General features: G+C 54.5%; 1 protein-coding gene across 5 annotated transcripts in view; it reads left to right on the top strand.

The window, feature by feature from the left end:
* The window catches only part of CCDC88C (coiled-coil domain containing 88C), a 123,705-nt gene that overhangs the window by 83,963 nt on the left and 20,216 nt on the right, over positions 1–19,526 (top strand). For all 5 annotated transcript variants that reach the window (XM_061181172.1, XM_061181173.1, XM_061181176.1 and 2 more), the window contains 10 exons: positions 868–1,005; positions 2,490–3,512; positions 5,782–5,909; positions 6,976–7,117; positions 7,529–7,717; positions 8,873–9,034; positions 10,179–10,456; positions 13,697–13,840; positions 15,653–15,839; positions 17,646–17,791. In XM_061181172.1, the coding sequence (XP_061037155.1) occupies positions 868–1,005; positions 2,490–3,512; positions 5,782–5,909; positions 6,976–7,117; positions 7,529–7,717; positions 8,873–9,034; positions 10,179–10,456; positions 13,697–13,840; positions 15,653–15,839; positions 17,646–17,791 (2,537 nt within the window). The remainder of the gene's footprint in view (positions 1–867; positions 1,006–2,489; positions 3,513–5,781; positions 5,910–6,975; positions 7,118–7,528; positions 7,718–8,872; positions 9,035–10,178; positions 10,457–13,696; positions 13,841–15,652; positions 15,840–17,645; positions 17,792–19,526) is intronic.

Raw genomic sequence — 19,526 nt, 5'->3', positions numbered from 1 at the left:
TGGTGACGTCATTAGTAGGGAGGGACTGGACTCTGAACTCTGTCCCTGTGACACCAGAGTCATGCCTCTTTCCCAACTCCAGTCCCCCGCGCTGAGGGGTTTGGTGTTGGCGGGAAGGGGAGCGGCAGCCTTGAAGCCCTCCCAGTGCAGACACAGCATGGGCATCGCCTAGGAGCCCAATCTCAGGTCCTGACCTGGACCTACTGAGTGAGGATCAGGATTCACCACCTCATCCAGGTGTTAGACGCGATGAAGTAGCTAGTTCATGTTTTAGGACGGTCAGGCGGGGTGACCCCAGCGGAAGAGCTCGGTGTCAGCGAGGTGATTGGATGGTTGTCCAGGCCAGAGGGAAGGTGGCCCGGCCCTAGCTAGGCAGTGGCGGTAGAGCAGCTTGGGTAGAGAGGGCAGGACTTGGGGACAGAGTTACTGGAGGGTGAAAGAGGAAGGAGGGACATAGCAGAAGACCACTCTGAGCAGCTGGGCGAATAGGAGTGTCACCAAGTGAAGTCCGTGGGACAGCCAGTGGTGGTGGCCCCGGGCATGTGGTCTGACCCTTGGGAAAGCGGACAAGGCCTGAGATGGGAGCAAGGAGCCCGGAGGCACTTGGGCACATGGCAGTGAGGGTGAGGAGAGGTGGGCTGGGAGGAGGCTGACCGATGGTGCCCGTGAGCTGGAGATGCAAGTCGTGGGGTAGGAGCTGAGGGTAGAGGGTGCAGGGAGGTCCCTTCTGAGCAAGGCCTGGACACTTTCCCTTGAGAAAAGGCCCATTAAAGTGTTCTGTGGGGCTGGTGGGTTTTGGATTTGTTTTAAGATGTAGTTCACTTCGTGAAGCCAACTGTTGCCTGGCTGGGTCTTCTGGGTCTGCAGATTGAGAAGTTACAGACCCAGCTGGAGAGGGAGAAGCAGAGTAACCAGGATTTGGAGACCCTGAGTGAGGAGCTGATCAAAGAGAAAGAGCAGCTGCAGAGCGACATGGAGACCTTGAAGGCTGACAGAGCCCGGCAGGTAGGCACCTCCCGCGCAGATCCCTTTCCTGGAACCCCTGCCTGCAGGAGGGAGAGTCCAGGATTTAGCCATTTCCTGGGAATCCATCGGGGCAACGTGCATTACCAGGTACCTAGCCTAGCTGCAGCTCAAACCAGCCACTCTCAATCAGCTGTGGGGGGCGCGTTTGCCCCCCAGGGGACATGGGCAGTGCCTGAAGACGATTTTGATTGTCATGACTTGGGGAGGAGAGAGGAGATGCTCTTGGCATGTGGTGGGTGGGGGCCAGGGATGCGGCTAAGCGTCCTGCAACACACAGGACCAGCCCCGCATGACAAAGAATGATCCAGCTGCAAACGTCCATAGCGTCACACCGAGCACCTGAGGTTTGTTTGCCTCACGCCACAGGAAGTCCCGGATAGGAGGCAATCCGGTGCTGGTGCAAAGGCTCTGTGATGCCGTGCAGGGGCCAGGCCTCTCCTCCTGCTCTGCCAGTCTTAGCAGTGGCTGCCACACACCCTCAGGGAATGGGAAGAAGAAGGTGGAGGGCAGGGGGCAGAGGGAAACCCTCCCGGGACCTTCTGTCACATCTTATTGGCCACACCCAACACATGACCACCGCTACCTGCGAGGGAGCCTGGGGTATCCAGTATTTGAGTTTTTCAGCCTCTGATGTAGAGCAAAAATGGGGGGAATGGGATGGTGCCACATTTGGTGAAAAGACAGGCAGGGCTTCTGCCCAGATGTGGCTTACATAGAGGGCAGAAGGACAGGCGACAAGCAAGGCAGTTTCAGACATGTGCTCTTGAGGGAATAACGCAGAGAATCCTGCTGGATGCAGGCGCTGAGGAGTCATGGTGCAAGGCTGTCCTGAGGAACTGCTCATGCTGAGCCCTGGAGAAGGAGGGGGAGCCAATGATGCTGAAGACCGGTGGGGGGGGTGGTCCAGGGCAGAGGGAAGATCCTGTGCAGGGGCTGCAGGAGGGGAGTGGCGTAAGGGGAGCCCACAGAGGTGGGCGGCCAGGATAAACCTACCAAGGGAATCACTATCATTGTTTTACGTGAGAGGGAGAGAGATGGGGTTTATGTTTCTAAATCATCCTGGCCACCGTGAAGGCATTTTAATTTGAACTGTCTCCGTAGGGGTCTCCATGCTCTTCACCTTGTGTCCATATTAACCCCTGGGAACGTTAGGACTTCTTTTTTTTTTCATTGAAGTATAGTTCAGTTCTGGTGTACAGCAAAGCAATTCAGGTGTGTGTGTGTGTGTGTGTGTGTGTATATACCCTTTTTTCAGATTCTTTTCCATTATAGGTTATTACAAGTTATTGGATATAGTTCCCTGTGCTATACAGTAGGACCGTTAGGATGTGTTTTGGGTACATGATGGGATGGTCTTTTAGGGCCTATGCTTTGGTACCCCAGATTAAATCAGACTTTAGCCCCAACTCACCGAAATACGTTTGTGCAACAGCCGCCGTCTCTCCCGTCGTGTTTTCCCGCAGATCAGGGACCTCGAACAAGAAAAGGACCATCTCAACCAGACGGTGTGGACGCTGCGGGAGAGGTCGCAGGTCAGCAGCGAGGCCCGCGCGAAGGATGCCGAGCAGGAGAGCAAAGCCCTGCACGGGACGGTGGCAGAGGCCAGCGGCCGGCTGAGCAGGCCGGAGCTGGAGCAGGCGCAGGAGAAGGCGGGGCGGGCGGAGGAGCTGGAGCGGGAGCTGCGGCGGCTGGAGGAGGAGAAGGGGAGGCTGGCGCAGAGGGTGAGCTCCCTGCAGGCGGCGGGCGAGCGGGCGGACGCCGCGGAGCGCGAGAGCCGCGGGCTGGCGCTGGAGAACCGGCGGCTGCGCAAGTCCCTGGACGCCCTGCAGAACGTGCAGGTGCGGCTGGCCGGCCTGGAGCTGGACAACAGGCAGCTGGACGAGGAGAACCTGGAGCTGCGCAGGGTGGCGGAGGCCACGCGCTTCACGGGCGCCAAGGTGGCCCAGCTGGAGCGCGAGAACCAGGAGCTCAGGAGGAGCGTGGAGCTGCTCAAGGCGCTGGGCAAGAAGTCAGAGCGCCTGGAGCTCGGCTACCAGAGCCTGAGCGCCGAGAACCTGCGGCTGCAGCAGAGCCTGGACAGCGGCGGCCAGAAGGCACAGGCCCTAGAGCGGGAGCTGGGGCAGCTGGAGGCCGAGAACCAGGCCCTGCAGCGCGACCTGGAGGCCCTCCGGCTCGCCAACCGGCAGCTCGAGCGGGCCGGCCAGGACCGGCAGGCGCTGGAGCAGGAAGTGGCCCAGCTGGAGAAAGACAAGAAGCTGCTGGAGAAGGAGGCCCGGCGTCTGTGGCAGCAGGTGGAACTCAAGGACGCCGTCCTGGACGACAGCTCCGCCAAGCTGTCCGCCGCCGAGAGGGAGAGCCGCGCGCTGGACAGGGAGCTGGCCCGCTGCCGGGACGCGGCCGGCAAGCTGAAGGAGCTGGAGAAGGACAACAGGGACCTCACCAAGCAGGTCACCATGCACACGAGGACGCTGACCACCCTGAGGGAGGTGAGTCGGGGGCAGGCAGCCCCTTCGGTGGGGGGTCGGCAGGGTCACCATGCTGCCCGGCAGGGGCTTCTGGAATAGGGGTGAGACAGGGAAAGGCCCCTGGCATTTGTCCCCTGCTTCTAAACAGAATGATGCCCAAAAGCATAAAGAAGTAGAAATCACCTGTTAGGATCTTACTGCCCAGAGATAACCAGGGCTAATAGTCCAGCGTATTTTATTTCTTCTTTTTCCTTGTGCGTTTGTGTATACACACACTTGATACCCTACCTTCTCCATCCTAGCCCTGTTCTGTTTCTCACTATTACTATACTTTTTCTCACTACATTAAATAGGTTTCAAGCCATGATTTCTAATGGCAGTGAGGTATTAATTTTATGGATTTACTATGATTGCTTTCTGGACATTTAGATTGTCTCTGATTTTTCCCACCATTTTAAATAACACTGGGACTTCCCTGGTGGCGCAGTGGTTAAGAATCCGCCTGCCAATGCAGGGGACACAGGTTCGAGCCCTGGTCTGGGAAGATCCCACATGCCGCGGAGCAACTAAGCCCGTGTGCCACAACTGCTGAGCCTGCGCACCACAACTACTGAAGCTTCTGCACCTGGAGCCCATGCTCCACAACAAGGAAGCCACGGCAATGAGAAGCCCGCGCACCGCAAAGAAGAGTAGCCCCTGCTCGCCACAACTAGAGAAAGCCCACGCACAGCAATGAAGACCCAACACAGCCAAAAATTAATTAATTAATTAATTAATTTTAAAAAAACACTGGACATCCTTGCACACATGCACCTTCACGAATGTATTTATTTTCTTAGGATATATGCCTAGAAGTGCAATTACAGGATGAAAGGGTACGACTGTTATACAGTTTCTTGGTAAATATGTGTCGTACTTTTCCCTGGTAGTTTTTGCGTGGCTCATCCGGACTTTCCTGCAGTGCCTTAGGGTGAGTCACTGCTCTAGTAAACGACTCCAGCATCTGAGTGGCCCATCAAAGAAGCTGAGTGTCCACACGTGTAGAAGTTCTGTGTGACTGTTCACAGACACCTGGTGCCCTCCATAATGTGGCCCGGCTGTCCCACAGTGGAGCCCTCTTCTGGCTCCTCTACCTGCAGCAGGTAGATGAAGAAGAGAAGGACCACACTTCATGGGGCAGAATATGGTCTCATAGCCGCACCTGACTGCCAGAGAGGTTGGGAAATGTGTTCCAGCTGTGTGCCAAGGAAGAAAAAGAAATAGACTTGGTGACCACGGAGAGGTCTCCACATTAAAAAAAGATCACTGACTGTCAGTGCAGGCAGATCGGTACACTGTGGGGGAGAGATGCAAGACACCAACCTGACCCATAGCCCCTGCCTCCGTAAGCATAGGTTAGGTTATGCTGCAGTAACGAATGACCCCAGAATCGCAGGGCTCATCACATCCAAGGCTGGTTTCTCTTTCACGAGAGTCCAGGTGACTCTCTGGAGAGCCTGTCCTCTGTGCTGGGGCTCAGCATCCCAGGCGGCTTTGATCTCACGGCTCCACCATCTCAACGTGGGGTTCGGGCAGTTCCTGAGGCAGGGGAGAGGCAGCTGGAAGATGACACACTGGCCCTTCCACGCTGCAGCCAGGGAGCAACCCCGGCATGTTTGGCTAGCACCACCCTCCGTCTCACTGCCATTCCAGGCCTTGGGATGTGGTAGGGGGTCCTCGTGTGTGCACGTAGCTGTGACACTGGGCAAAAAACGGTATAACAACCTGGAGAGCTACAGAGGTGTGGACCAGAGTAAGTGAACCCCTAAATGAGGTCAGCATCCACTTTTGAAAAGTAATTCAAAACCAGTGTTTAAAGTAAAATCTTCCTCCTCTTTATACTTTGTTCTGAGTTCTCTGCAATGAGCTAACTAAATAGTTATTGATCCATTACTCCGCGGAAAAGGCAATCACGTTCACAGAATTCAAACCCACTCCTCAAAGGCCACCATAAGTGGTATTTCAGACACCTGTCTGGATGTGTTTGGAGCACGTTTGATCCTTCCTGGACATGCTGCCACGTGGTCTGGTGTCTTGAACTCCGGGGGCTGGGAAGGTGTGCTCATCCGTTCCCTTTGGAGACATCCCTGAGGTTCACCGTCCCCATAGAACCACCTGCTTGGCCCTCGAGACACGCGAGCTGGCCACGGCTCAAGAAGGTGGTCGCTCAGCCCTGAGACTGGACTGCGCCCGGCCCTCCTGCCGTTTCTGCTGGGCTCCTTTCCCACGCCCGTCCTCGCTGTCCCCACAGGACCTGGTGCAGGAGAAGCTGAAGAGCCAGCAACTGAGCAGTGAGCTGGACAAACTGAGCCAGGAGCTGGAGAAGCTCGGCCTCCACAAGGAGCTGCTGCTGCGGGATGACAGCAGCAACGGTGACACGTGAGGACCCCTCCCTGGGTGGCTGCAGGCTTTCAGGGCTCATGTGCGTCCCTGCGCCCCGCCCCCTGCAGGCTCCACGCCCCCCCCCACCCCACCCCTGGAGCTCGGTTTACTTTTCACACCCGAGGGCCTGTTGTCACAGGTGCTTTATATCCCGGTCCTCCTTCCTGGACGTTCCCAGGCAGGAGTGGAAGGAGATTCTTTTGTCCAATGAAAAGGCGTCTTAACTTTTTTCTAGTTAGACTTTTGTCGAGCAGTTTTAACTTCACAACAAGAGTGAGGAGAAGGTGCAGAGGTTTCCCGTGGACCCCCTGCCCCCGATGCGTACCCTCCCCCATCAACATCCCCCCTCCCCCCAGAATGGTGCATGCGTGACGCTCGGTGAACCTACACCAGCACCTCGTCATCTCCCAGAGTCCACGGTTGACATTGGGGTCATTCTCGGTGTTGCGTGTTCTGTGGATTTTGACAAACGTATGATAACCTGTATCCACCCCTATAGCATCATACAGGGTATTTTCACTGCCCTAAAAATCATCTGTGTTCCACCTGTTCGTTCCCCTCTCCCTCCACCAGCCCTTTAAGTTTTTAAAATTTTAACTCTTGCTGTCTTTGCCAGCAGTGCTTTCCTAAATCATCTCGCTTTTCAAGGAAATCCAACATCTTGGACTTTTGTTGGACCTGTAACCAACGTGATGTCCTTTAGGTGTGGTGAAAAGGCCACACAGATTTACCGCTTACCTAGCACTGTGGTCTTGGATAGATTCCTTAACCTTTCTGAGACTCTGTTTCCCCAACTGTAAAATGGCCATAACAATACATAAAACGGCGCCTGGAAAACTACAGCAGTGATGTTTCATTGATGGTGTCCCAGACATATCTATGCCAACAGCCTGGGGAACAGCTCTAGGTGACGGTTTTTGACTCCTGCAGTTCTTCTGGGCCAAATCTTGCAGCGTGATGCGGAAACCAGCTTAGTGGAGGAGGGATGTGTTGGCAGCTGGGAGACTGGGAGCTTGTGGGTAGAAGAGGCAGATGAATACTACTGTATATTTGTATTTTTCAGGAAATACAAGATTTTGGAGAGCATAAATGAATCAGCATTCAAAACAACACTAGCCAGGAAAGAAGAAAAGATTGTATTCTTAGAAGCACAGATGGAAGAGAAAGCCAGCCTGAATCACCACCTACAGAACGAGCTCCAGGTGGTAAGAGCAGCCCCCTTAGGGTCAGGCCGTGGGTTCTGGCTGTGAGGTCCCTGCCTCACCTTTCCCAGCCCCTCACCTGAGTAGCAGAGGGGCAGCCTGGATGCCCGTGTTCTGGAGCAAGTGTCGATGGAGTGGACCCCTGAGGCTTAGGGGAGGGAGAAGACTGGCCGCGGTCACGTGGCTATAACGTCGGGACTGAGTCCTGGCTGCTGCCCGGCAGTCACCTCTGCAGGGAGGGGGCAACATGCAGGACGGAGGTCGTGTGCCCTCCCCCCAAGAGCAAAGGCAGGAGTCTGGCGGGTCCAGTGCCAGGCGAGGGGTCGGGCATGCTGAGGGGGATGGGTTTGGTGCGGGGCCCCAAGCCCGGCCTCTTCCTGCCCCAAGTCTGCTTTCCCGTTCCCGCACCCGCAGTTGAAGAAGGAGTGTGAGATCCTCAGGAAGAACCAGGAAGAGGGGAAGCAGGTGCAGAACTCTTTCAAACACCCTGTGGGGCCGTTGGTCGAGGGTCACCCGGGGAAGGAGCGCTGGGGGCCCAGCCCCAAGGAGGCCACGATGGAGCTGCTCCGCGTGAAGGACCGGGCCATCGAGCTGGAGCGCAACGTGAGTGGGGAGAGGCCGTCCTGCCGACAGTCCCGCAGACGGAGCAGGAACTCCCATTACCGGGAAGGACCCAGGGTGTCCGAAGCTGTTGAGATTTATCCAGGTCTCGTTGGCCTCTTCTTGAGTTTCCTGGCGAGTCCCGTTTGCTCCTTGCCACTTGAGGTCCCTTCAACCTTTCTGACTGAAGGGGCAGGTCCCCTTTTTCCCCGGGGACTTGCTCTATGCCTCCTGCACTGGGTCTGGGGCGTCTCCACCAGCACTCTGTTTCTGCAGTGTTCTGTGTTTCGGTGCTCTTCTGGGGGTCGACAGACCACGGTCCGCCCCCTGTTTTCATAAATAAGGCTTTATTGGTCCACAGACACACCCTTTGCTTACATATTGTGTGGGGCTGCCTTCCCACGGCGACAGCAGGGGTCACTGGCTGAGGTAGAGACCCTATGGCTGGCAAACCCCAAAATAATATTTGCCGTCTGGCCCTTTACAGAGCAAGTTTGTCCGTGCATGTCTAAACCCCTGATCTTGTTTGACGTCTCCCAACAGCCTTATGAAGTAGATAGTGACGATTTTCCTTTGACAGATGAGAAAGGTGAGACGGAGTTTAAGAGACTTGACCCTAAGCCCCATGCTGGTCAGGGACAGCGCAAGACCACACCCCACGCGTCCGGGCCCAGTTGATGGCGTATCTTGCTCTGTCTTTATCAGTCTCGTGGAGCATGAACCGCCTTGTTCTACCCGCTGTCACCCGAGTGGGGTGAGGCTGTAGGGCAGGCTCTGGCTCCCTGTTCTGTGCGAGAAGCTCACAGACATGCATTCTCAGGGCGGTCAACAGAAAACAGAGAAGAGCACAAAAGACAGAAAGGATGAAGCAGCTTTAACTCCAGCTCGCCTTTGCCTCACACTCACATGCTCAGGTTCTTTGCAGTATCTCCATCACGTGTATTCACTTCTATTGTGAAAGCACGTAGAAAAAAATTTTCTTCCAATTCTGTTGTCTTTCCAAGAGGGAAAATGTTAACTTCTCTCATCCAGTGGATTTTGGCTTTGGCCCCCCAAAGGGTTCCTAACAACTCTGTACCTGCTAACCAGCCGTCCCTGCGGCTGGTTAGCAGGTACGGAGCCGGCGTCTGATTGGTCTCATGCTTCCCCCTTCCCCAGAACGCGGCTCTGCAGGCTGAGAAGCAGCTGCTGAAGGAACAGCTGCAGCACTTGGAGACCCAGAACACGGCCTTCAGCAGTCAGATCCTGACGCTGCAGAAGCAGAGTGCCTTCCTGCAGGAGCACAACACCACGCTACAGACGCAGACGGCGAAGCTGCAGGTGAGGGCGCGGCTGGGCAGCTCTTGCCGGGGGGACGCTCTGTGTCTCCTAGAGACCGGCCCCAGCACGCTGGCGACTCCTAATCAGTGAGACAAAGCATGGGAGAGTTCGGTGTTTTGTTTTATTTTTGATAGACTCATTGTAAACCGAGGTTCCTAGCCTCAGGATCTTTGAAGTTGGTTTTCAGTGACTGAACACGGCTGCCCAGGCAAAAAGTTTATTTCCCTGCTTTTCCCTTGCAGTCTTGTCTGTTTCCCAAAATCTGTTTCTTGAGATGCTGTTAGGAATGACTTGGAAAAGAGGTTCTGGGATCAAATAAGTTTGGTTCAACAGAGTTAAGCACATTTCTTCCCTGTAGGACCTGGCAGAGCCTTTTTGAAGCAAATGTGTATTTTTGATCTCTACGAGTGAAGTAAGGCATGAAGTAGCTCCCGGGCTGGTGAGAGCGTCTAGCCAAAAGAGTGTTCTGGACCACACATTTTAGGACGTTGGCTTTTATTTACCATTAATAGATTGTGGGAAAGTAAATGATCATTTATTGCAGTTTCTGAGAAAGGTGTTCGAAAATATGTAACGTATGGGTCAGAGACAATAAATAGGAGACTGTTTGTCAGAGAGGTTGGGATTTGTTCTATTAAAACAAGCAAATAGGATGTTGATTTGTAGTTTTGTTTTTGTTGGGGTTTTTGGTTATGGTGGTCATATCTTTGTCTGGTCTTGATAGGAAGGTAATTCTGACCTCAGAATGAGATAGGAAGTGTTCCCTTCTCCTAAATTTCTAATAATTTTGGATGTTGGATGGGTGTTCTGTAAGCGTCCGTTAAGTTAAGGTTAAGGTAGGTTGTTCAGGTATTTTGTGTCCTCAGTGATGCTCTATCTTTTAAAAATAGGCTTTTAAAAGTATTCAAAGAGGGTCTCCAAGGAGCTTATTCAGAGAGAGGACCTACTTTGTCCCAAAAGGTCACGTCTACGGAGAGGGGCTCAGGACTGAAGCGCCACGCAACAGTCTGTTGATGCCGTCTGGCCTCCTCCAGCAGTTCCTTAAGTCCTGGTAGAACCGTCCTGGGTCCCAGCTGCGTCTTGCCTGCGCCGACGGTCCCTGTTATCTCGGTGTCAGCCTCCGGCCCCCTCTCCCTCTCGGCAGGTGGAGAATTCCACTCTGAGCTCCCAGAGCGCCTCACTCACCGCACAGTACGCGCTGCTCCAGAACCAGCAGACGGCCAAGGAGAGCGAGATCGAAAACCTGCAGAAGCAGCAGGAACAGCTGACGGCCGCCTACCAGGCCCTGCTGCAGGACCACGAGCACCTGGGCGCACTCCACGAGCGGCAGTCCGCGGAGTACGAGGCCCTCATCCACCAGCACAGCTGCCTGAAAACACTGCATCGCAACCTGGAGCTGGGGCACAAGGAGCTCGGGGAGAGGTACGTGCCGGCGGGGCGGGCTCGCCTGGGTTCCTGTCGCCGCCTCTGCTCTGTGCCCCTCAGGTCTCCTCCTGGCCTGCAGCTTCACACCGTCTGCGGCACCGGAACTTTCCAAAAGGGAGGTAAATCAAAGTCACCCTTGGCAATTTGGAGTTAGTGCAGCTGGAGACCGAGTGTCGGTGGATCTCCAGGTGGAGAAGGGGCGTCATGGCCAGTCTTGGCTCAGGGAAACCTGTTGTTGGTGTGGGGTCCCTGCTCCCCTAAGGATTTTCTTCTCTCCTCCCTTTTCTCTCCAAACTAAGAATAAGGAGGAAGTTCACTACAGCTGCCAATTTACAATGACGCATCTTACCCTGGCTTCTTAGTTCTTTTCTTGCCTGTCAAGGTCTGGGCTGCATTTTTTTTTTTTTTAACAAATTTATTTATTTATTTATTTTTGGCTGCGTTGGGTCTTCGTTGCTGCGCACGGGCTTTCTCTAGTTGCGGTGAGCGGGGGCTACTCTTCGTTGCGGTGCGCGGGCTTCTCATTGCGGTGGCCTCTCTTGTTGCGGAGCACGGGCTCTAGGCGCACAGGCTTCAGTAGTTGTGGCTCACGGGCTCTAGAGCGCAGGCTCAGTAGTTGTGGCGCACGGGCTTAGCTGCTCCGCGGCATGTGGGATCTTCCCGGAGCAGAGCTCGAACCCGTGTCCCCTGCATCGGCAGGCGGATTCTTAATCACTGCACCACCAGGGAAGCCCTAATTTTAAGTATATAGAAAGTAAACAGAATGGTAGAGTGAAACCCCTGTATACCCACGACTGGCTTCTGCATTTATCCCTGTTTTGCCACCCTCGTTTCATCTTTGCTTCCCGTTCTCCAGCCCCACACTCTTCTTTTTTTGTAGGTAAAATTTACATACCTTGAAATGCACAAGTCTTAACTTTGCACTCTTGACAAATCGGGGTCCTGGGTTTTGTGTGCATTCAGTCAACCAGCATCACCTGAGCTCCTGCCCCGGCAGATCCTTGATTGTTCCAGACCACTGGGCAGGGGTGGCAGGACCCAGAGTCTGGGAGCAGGTGTGGTGTGCACATGGCTCTAATGCAGGAGAGAGAGGCTCTCAAACACTTGGCACGAGTGGGTCGGTGGGTGAGGGGGAGCAATTGTCCTTGTCCTGTGCTTGTGACACGGCCCTGCTGCCAGTGTTTTCCTTGACTCGGCCTCAAGACGCTAAGTAAAGCTGAAGTGCAGGGCATTTCATCACAGACCCAGGGGGGTTGTTGGGCCAGCAGAGCCTCGTGAGGGCATCTGATGATGCTGTGGGCACGGGGGTGATGGCGTTCATTTATCCACTCACCCGGTGCTTCCTTTTTGCCTCTGTCTGGAGTCCTCCACCCCTTTGATCCACCCGGATCGCCGTCCTTCAGGGGCTGCTAGCCCAAATGAGCATCTTCTGCTTCCTCCTGCACCCATCCTGGATCCATGCGACACTTAGTAAACACCTACTGTGTACAGGGTGCTGTGTCTAGCTGTGGTAGGAGAGGCACCCAGTTGACTAATGACGTGGAGTGAGAAGTGTTCGCTCAACTCTAAAGCTAGCACGGCGCCCAGCACTCACCAGGCACTCAGGTGTCCTATTATGTGTTATAATAACATCTTATATTCGTCATGTCTGCTCAGCTGGAGAAGGTTTTTGCAGGTGGAATTTGGACTGGCTCTGAAGGAAGAGTTCATTGTTGCTTTCCCTGTAATTCTTTGCTCAGTACAGCACAGAACCATTGTGTTACCCAGTACTTTGTTGGACAGAGGCTGGAGGCCCCTTGGGTCTGTCTGCGGCAGGGCTACACGTTCAGGAGTCTGGGTACCTGGAACACAGGGATGATGGCTCTACATTCATTTCATTTGACACTTAAATCAGACACTCACTCATTCGTTCTCTTAACACATACTTACTGAGCACTGTGCCTCGTACTGGGACTCGGTGGTGAGCCAGACTCGCCCGGGTTCTGTTCTGCAGTGGTGTAGTTTACTAATGGTCAGAGAGATGCTTGATCAGTGGGCTTTTCCAAGATGTTACAGCAGGGAAGCGGGAAGCGGGGACCTTGATGGTCAGCCGGTGGCCCTAATTTGTCAGACCTTGGATGACTTTTCCCAGAATCGTTAATCTGGATGAGAAAGGTCACCCCTGAAAGCCAGGCAGAGCCCCACGCCCAGAACCACGTCGGGGATCCTCTGCTCTGAAGCTAAAGGCCACACAGATGTCTGTCTGTAAACAGCTGCCTGAGCAGGTTTCTGAGCTTGGTTCCCACACAAGCACAAGTCTGGGTTCCAGTCAGGTGGTGCGAGTACAGCTGCGTGGGGACGGGTGGGGTCAAGGTAGAGGTCTGGAGACGAAGGCTGGAAGCCCCTGGACTTGGGGGCTCTTGAGTCATCGTGAGCTTGGAAGGTTCCAGCAGGTGGGAGGAACAGCCTGGGCTTATCGGGGACTCTGTCCTTGTGCTCTGCTGCCCTCCAGAGATAGCTGTGCAGTACCCCATACAGAGAGACAGAGGAGAAAATACAGAGGAAAATGAAAGGGCGGGAGGGTGTGTGTGTGTGTGTGTGTGTGTGTGTGTGTGTGTGTGGAGGGGTGTGTGTGTGCACGTGCGCGTGTCCCCCGACAGCTGCCTGGGCCCCCCAGGCAAGCCTCTGCCCCCCCACTCGAGGTCTGACAAGAGCAGGAAGGGCTCCCGAGGGAGAGGAGGGCTCACCCCGTCCCCAGTGAGCAGGGATTTGCTGTGAGATGAGCTGTCATGTGCAGTGGAATTCAGCTGTTTATTCCGTGGTTTCTTTTAGATCAGTTTGTGTTGAGTGAACCCCCTGGTAAGTCATTTGCACTCCCTGAGAGGAGGGTGTGCGGTTCAGAGGACGTTGTCTCGGCATTCCCCGGGGGCCAAGGGAGGAAGGCTGCTGTGACAGGGAATCGAGGGGGCCGTGGGGGCATGTCGGGTGGGAGGAAGAGGCCTCTGGCCCTGGGGCTGGAGGAGACCCCGAGCCTTCCCGCCTAGGTGCTGCTCGCACCCCCGGCGCCTCTCCCAGCCACCTCCCTCCGATTCCCTGCCACGCAGCCTTGCCCCCTGCCCGCCCCCCTCAGCTCTGCAGAGAGAAGCCACCAGACGAGCCCCGCCTTCTCTGCGGAGGCTTCGCGGTCTCCCGGGGTGTGCGTTGCCTGTGGGAAAAGAAGGCCTGGGACGGGCTGCCAACGGTGTGTCCCTCCCACAGGCACAGCGACATGCTGAAGCACAAGGCAGAGCTGGATGAGCTGGAGAAGGTTCTGAATGCCGAGAGGGAGGCTTTGCAGCAGGAACAGAGGACGAGCGCCGCGGCCGCGAGCGAGAACCGGAGGCTGCAGGAGGAGCTGGACAGGTAAACGCCAGGGCCCAGGGGTCCCACCTGCCCGCGGGCAGCAGCATCTCACTCACTCTGCACCCGCTGAGCGGAGGTCAACCTCGTAATACAGCCCCTGTCATGCGAACAGCTGGATGGTAGTGAGGTCAAAGGGATGGTGCTGGGATGGAAGGACCCATGTGGTACCCAGGGACAGCGTGTCGTCTAAGCTGGTGGTCCTCACCTCCTGCCCTGAGATGACGATGGTTGTGTCAGCCACGGTACCTTCGTCATCTAATGGGTTCCCTGTTTGTGAATTCACCTCCTTGCTGACATTCATCTATAAGCCCCAAATCAGTGCTCGTGGAGCTATCATGGACATTTGGGTGGCGAGACATTTGGGGTCGCCTGACGCACACATTTCCAGCTGAGGATGAACAAGGCGTTCGATCCCTGCAGCTCATTCTGCAAACGAGCGTCCTTTTTGTGGCCTGTTGAGTGCCATGGTTTTCGTATTTTTGTGCTTTGGGGTGAGGATTTCGCTGTTTAAAATGGCCCACGAGCAGAACGCTGTCTCGTGTTCCTAAGTGCAAGGCTGTGATGTACATTACGGAGAATATGGATGAGTGACGTAGATAAGCTTCCTTCAGGCGTGAGTTACAGTGCTGTCGGCTGTGAGTACATCACACAAGGTGTCTTTAAACAGAAACCACGTAAAACAAGGTATGTCTTGATCAGCTGACAAACTTGTGTGACCAGACTCACAAGAACCCACCTGTGTGTTTCCCCCAAGAGCGAATTTAGTGTCTCAGGGACCTTATAGAATGTTACTACCAAGAGTAACGAGAATCTACAGAATTATTATCCTTTTTTTTAAAACAAATGAAGAAACAGGCTGAGATTAAACGCCTTGTTCAGAGTGGATGCTTGTCGTCAATGGCAGAGTCAGGATTTGAAGCAGGTCTTGTCTCTGGCATGGCCATGGGTGCTGCTTCCTCCCCACCTCCTTGTGTTCATGTGTACCAGGGGCTACAGACTCAGGTGCCAGGCAGGTCAGGCACGTGGGTGAAGAGTGCCAGTGGTAGACCAGACATGAGTGACATGGAGAATATACACTAACGGTTGTCAGCTGGGATGAAGGCCTGGGGCCACCAGATTATCCCTTTGTTTATGCTTTTTCTCTTAAGAGAAGCTGGACATTGGAATGTTGATGTGAAACTTTCAGGATTTTAAATGTTGACCCACTAATTCATTTAAAAAACACTGTAGCCAAACAAGAAACATCTGTGTCTAAATTGAGTCCATGAGCCCCTGGTACTTTGAGCTTTCTGTTATAAATTTTCCCCCGAGAAAGCCCAGTTGGATAATAGTTATTATGATGGTGATAATTTTAGTGGATTTACATCATACCCCAGCATCTCATATTTTATTTATCTCGGGAGTTGAAATTAGAAAGGGGCTTGGAACTGAGAAGAAGAGCTGGGCATAGACAAAGAGTTTTAGAGCAAAAATGTTCTGGTTCAGTATTTAGAAAGAAAGCTTTTAACAACAGAACCTTTTTTGCCAAGTAGGCAGATATGCCAAAGCTTTAAATACATAAGAGATCATAACAGTGACGCTCTGTTGAAGTGGGTGTCCGAGCCTGCCTGTTCTGTCTCCCCCAGTGCAAGGTGGGGACACCAGGGGTACCTTGATAGAACCCCAAAGAATCCAGTTTGAAAGCCTCTGATTTTGTTCAGCTCCCTCATTGTGAGGCCCAGAGAGGTTGTGGTTTGGCCTAAGGTTGCACAGCTGTGACAGGGCCTGGGAGCGCTCTTTGGGCCTCAGCCCTGTGGCTCTCCACCCCGCCAGGGTCAACTTCCTGCACCATCAGCTGAAGGCGGAGTACGAGGAGCTGCACACCCACACCAAGGAGCTGAAGACCTCGCTGAACAGCTCCCAGCTGGAGCTGAACCGCTGGCAGGCCCGGTGTGACGAGCTGAAGGAACAGCACCAGGGCATGGACCTCTCTCTGACCAAGCTGGACACCCACTGCGAGGTGCGGCCTGGGGCTGGGCGGGGCCTCGGGACACCGGGACGCGTCCCCTGCGGGGACGGCCTCGGGCTCAGGGGGGTTGCGATGGGTCCTTCTTGGCGTCTGTGCTCGGAGACTGTGTGAAGGTGGTCCAGAGGCCGAGAGGAGACCAGAGGCGTTTGAAAGGGGGACCACGACTGGTAGGGATGCATTAGAAAACACCTCTGCATCCGACCTTTGCTTTTTGCAAAGGGTCAGAGCAGGCGCACGGAAACAGCCGAGTACTGTTTTATTTCTGTCCTCTTGGCTGTGTCCACACGGTTTCTCCATTTCTTTGCATGTAGCAGCTGCACTGTTGTAGAGAAATGTGACAGATTTTTTTTCCGTGCTTGGGTTTGGCTGACTGGCTCCTGATCCCGGGGTAGTCGGGATGGAGCTTGCACACAAATCCCCTGGTTGCCAAAGGGGCAGAGCTCTACCTTCTGGTGCACTAGGTTGGAAAGTACCTTCTTAAGCAGCAGACCCCGCTCAGATGAAATTGTAAGCAGACCCCGGGACAAGTAAGACAGGCAAAGTGGATGGCACAGGGAAGAGCAGCTGGGTCCTGTCCCAGCTCCGGGACAGCCGGGACCCCGGACACAGCTCCCCTTGCCCTTTGTTTGTTGAAAAACACTCTGAGGAGCCTTTTCCTTTGAGCTCACGGTAGCCCTGCGGGGCGTCACAGATGAGGAAGCAGAGGCCAGGGTTCTGAGACGCCCAAAGGCCCCTCTGGGCTGGGTCTGGGGCCTGTGGAGGAGGCGGGGGCCAGGACACAGGCAGACACTGGCTGAGGGAGCCCCGTCACCACAGGCTGTGCCTCACAGGGCAGTGCTTTAGGATTTCCTAGGGGACCTCAGGCCAGGGCCTGCAGTAGGAGATTGCCACCCAGTCTGTCTGAAGCCAAAGCTTGTCGTTTTCCTGCTACACCAACCATGTTAAATGTATTCTAGAGAAAGGGTTGGCCATCCTCAGCCCAAATCTAAAATCCAGCCCCCAAACCTGTTTCCATACGGCCGTGAACTAAGAATGACCTTTACATTTTATAATGGTTGAGAAAGTGAAAAAAAATGTTTTGTGGCAAGTGCAAATGGGATAACACTTAAATGTCAGTGTCCATAAGTCAAGTTTTATTGGAACGCGGTCACACCTGTGCATTTACATATTGTCTCTGGCTGCTTTCCTGCTGTAACAGCAGAGTTGAGTGGCTGCAACAGAGACCACCGTCTGGCCTGGAAAGCCTAAAAAATATTTGCTACCTGGCTCTTTACAGGAGAAGTGTGCCGACCCTCGTCTAGGACGGAGCTGGCCACTAGAAATAATAATGTAGCCACCAGATGTAATTTAAAATTTTCTAGTAGCCAGATTAAAGAAGTGAAAGGAAGCAGGTGGGATTAATTCTAAGTAGCATATTTTGTTCAGCCAGTATATCTAAAATGTCATTTCCACATGTAAGCACAAAAAACTCATTAGTGAGATCTTTCACATCCTTTTTTTTTTTTTTTTTAGTGAAGTCTTTAGGATCTGCTGTATTCGCCCTTGTGGCACACCTCCCCGTGGGCTAGCTGCGTTTTAAGTGCTCAGCGGCCACGCGTTGCCTGCGGCTGTCGGATTGGACAGCGTAGCTGCCAAGGGAAGCGGCCGTTTGGGTCCTTTCGAGTTGTCACGAGCGCAGATAGTACTGAGATGGACATCTGGGCGCACGTGGCCTTTTCCTGCTTTGGGAAGCTAGATTCCCAGCAGCAGACTCACGGGGTCACACAGTATTTAAGACATCGTTGGTCTGTGTTTTAGCTGCTCTCCCGCCTCAAGGGGAACTTGGAGGAAGAAAACCATCACCTCTTGAGCCAGATCCAGCTGTTGAGCCAGCAGAACCAAATGCTTCTAGAGCAGAACTTGGAGAACAAGGAACAGTACCACGAGGAGCAGAAACAGTACATGTAAGGGGCCCGGGTGGGCGACGCCTGGCGACACGGGGGTCCTGGCTGCTCTGGCCAAGACCTGCCCCGTTCTGGGCGAGAACAGCCCCGGAGCCTATTCCTCACAGCCTGTCCTTCTCTCTCTTTCCCTGGAGTGTTTCTGGGTTTCTGCAAGTGGTGGTGGTTGGCTGTCATTTGCTTTTTAAAGGCACTGCCCACCGCCAGAAGCTCCTTAGTCTGCTTTTGGAATTAAGTGCACTTCTAAAAATACAGCCGTGCTAGCAAGAGAAGTATCTCAGGGGAAGAATTCACATCGGAGGCTGAGCACAGGTGCCATACCCAAGCCCTTTCTTGTCGCCTGTGGCTGTGTTCCCTGATCATCTGGAGCGGTGGGTTACCTGTGTGCCACGGTGTTCGTTTATGTGGGCTTTGCTGTGGCCCCTGCGGTGGTAACCAGGGACTAGTGGGGGTGACGAGATGTGGGCATACCAGACAGAGGTTGAGGAGCTTCACGGAGAAGTAGAAAGAAGAGTTGGGGTTCTGCTGCTGACACAGGATGGGGCGAAGGCAGGGCAGATGGGGGGACATGAAGGCGGAGCACGGCAGGGGTCTGGGTGCAGGGAACGTGCGGGAGCCTCAGCGGAGGAGGCTCCCGTGCCTGGCTAACGAGTCGGGATTCATTGGGAAGTGTTTAAAGGGTGCTGGTCTCGCAGGGCCTAGGAAGCTGCCAGAGATGAGGTCAAGAGGAAGAGCCTGGCACTGAGAACCTTGTGGTTTGGAAGTGAAACAATCCAGGATGCATCCGTGGATCCAGGGGGTTTCCACCGCCCTGCCGTGTGGTTGAACTGTCCTTGCTCGCGGGTGGGAATGGCTGGCCGGCGTGGGGAAGGCAAGAGGAGACAGGCTGCAGAGGGACATGGTCAGAGGTGGCTCGCCATCTACCAGGAGATGGTTTACCTTGAAAACCGCACTGTAATTTGGGGAAAGAAATGACCGTTGCCTGAAGTTGGCCCTCTATAATCCAGCTGATAATAATTGCCAGCAGACACCGGGCAGATGCTAACTAGAGGAGTAGGCGCCTGGACCCCAGGGGGATGATTGGATGACAGTTCTGCATGAGAGAGCGTCTGCAGAGGGCCAGGGGTTGGCAGGCTTCCCGGAGGCTGCTCTGAGCGGAGCACTGTGCTGGGGGCCGAGAGGGGCACGGGACCTGTTCTCTGAGTTTGTGTGCATCTCTGGGGTGAACCCAGCCGCGAAAGCACTCCGAGCTTAAGGCGGGGCAGCACGGCCGTGAGGACAGAATAACAGATCACAGACGTCGAGTCCAGGAGGCTGGGAGCAGCGAGGGGTTGGGGCTTGGGGGTCGGGGCCCAGTGGTTCGCAAAGCTGCCACTTTTCATGATGTGCCCCCTTCGTGGGGAGCTCCTGGGAAAGTCCCCAGTTTGGGTGGAACCTTGGCAGCTTCTTGACAGAAAGAAGCCTGAGCAGAAAGTTGCCTCTGGCCCAGAGGCCTCATTTTCCAGCGAGGAAGCCAAGGGTCCGAGCTGTAAAGACAGCACAGGTGGTGAGAGGCTGGAGGGGACAGGAGTTGGTGGCCCTGTGGGCAGTGTTGTATGGAGTCCACCTGCCTGACTCCCTGAGATAAAACAAAAGCACACCCTTCGTATCAGGGAGGCCAGAACTTCCCTCCCAGGAAGCACAGGTGCCCTCTGGCAGCCCAAGGTTCAAGAGGTATCTCTTTGGTCTTTTCTGTGTT

The sequence above is a fragment of the Eubalaena glacialis genome, chromosome 2 (genome assembly GCF_028564815.1).
Source record: "Eubalaena glacialis isolate mEubGla1 chromosome 2, mEubGla1.1.hap2.+ XY, whole genome shotgun sequence".
NCBI classification, from domain to species: domain Eukaryota; kingdom Metazoa; phylum Chordata; class Mammalia; order Artiodactyla; family Balaenidae; genus Eubalaena; species Eubalaena glacialis.
This window is presented reverse-complemented; position numbering and strand designations above follow the sequence as displayed.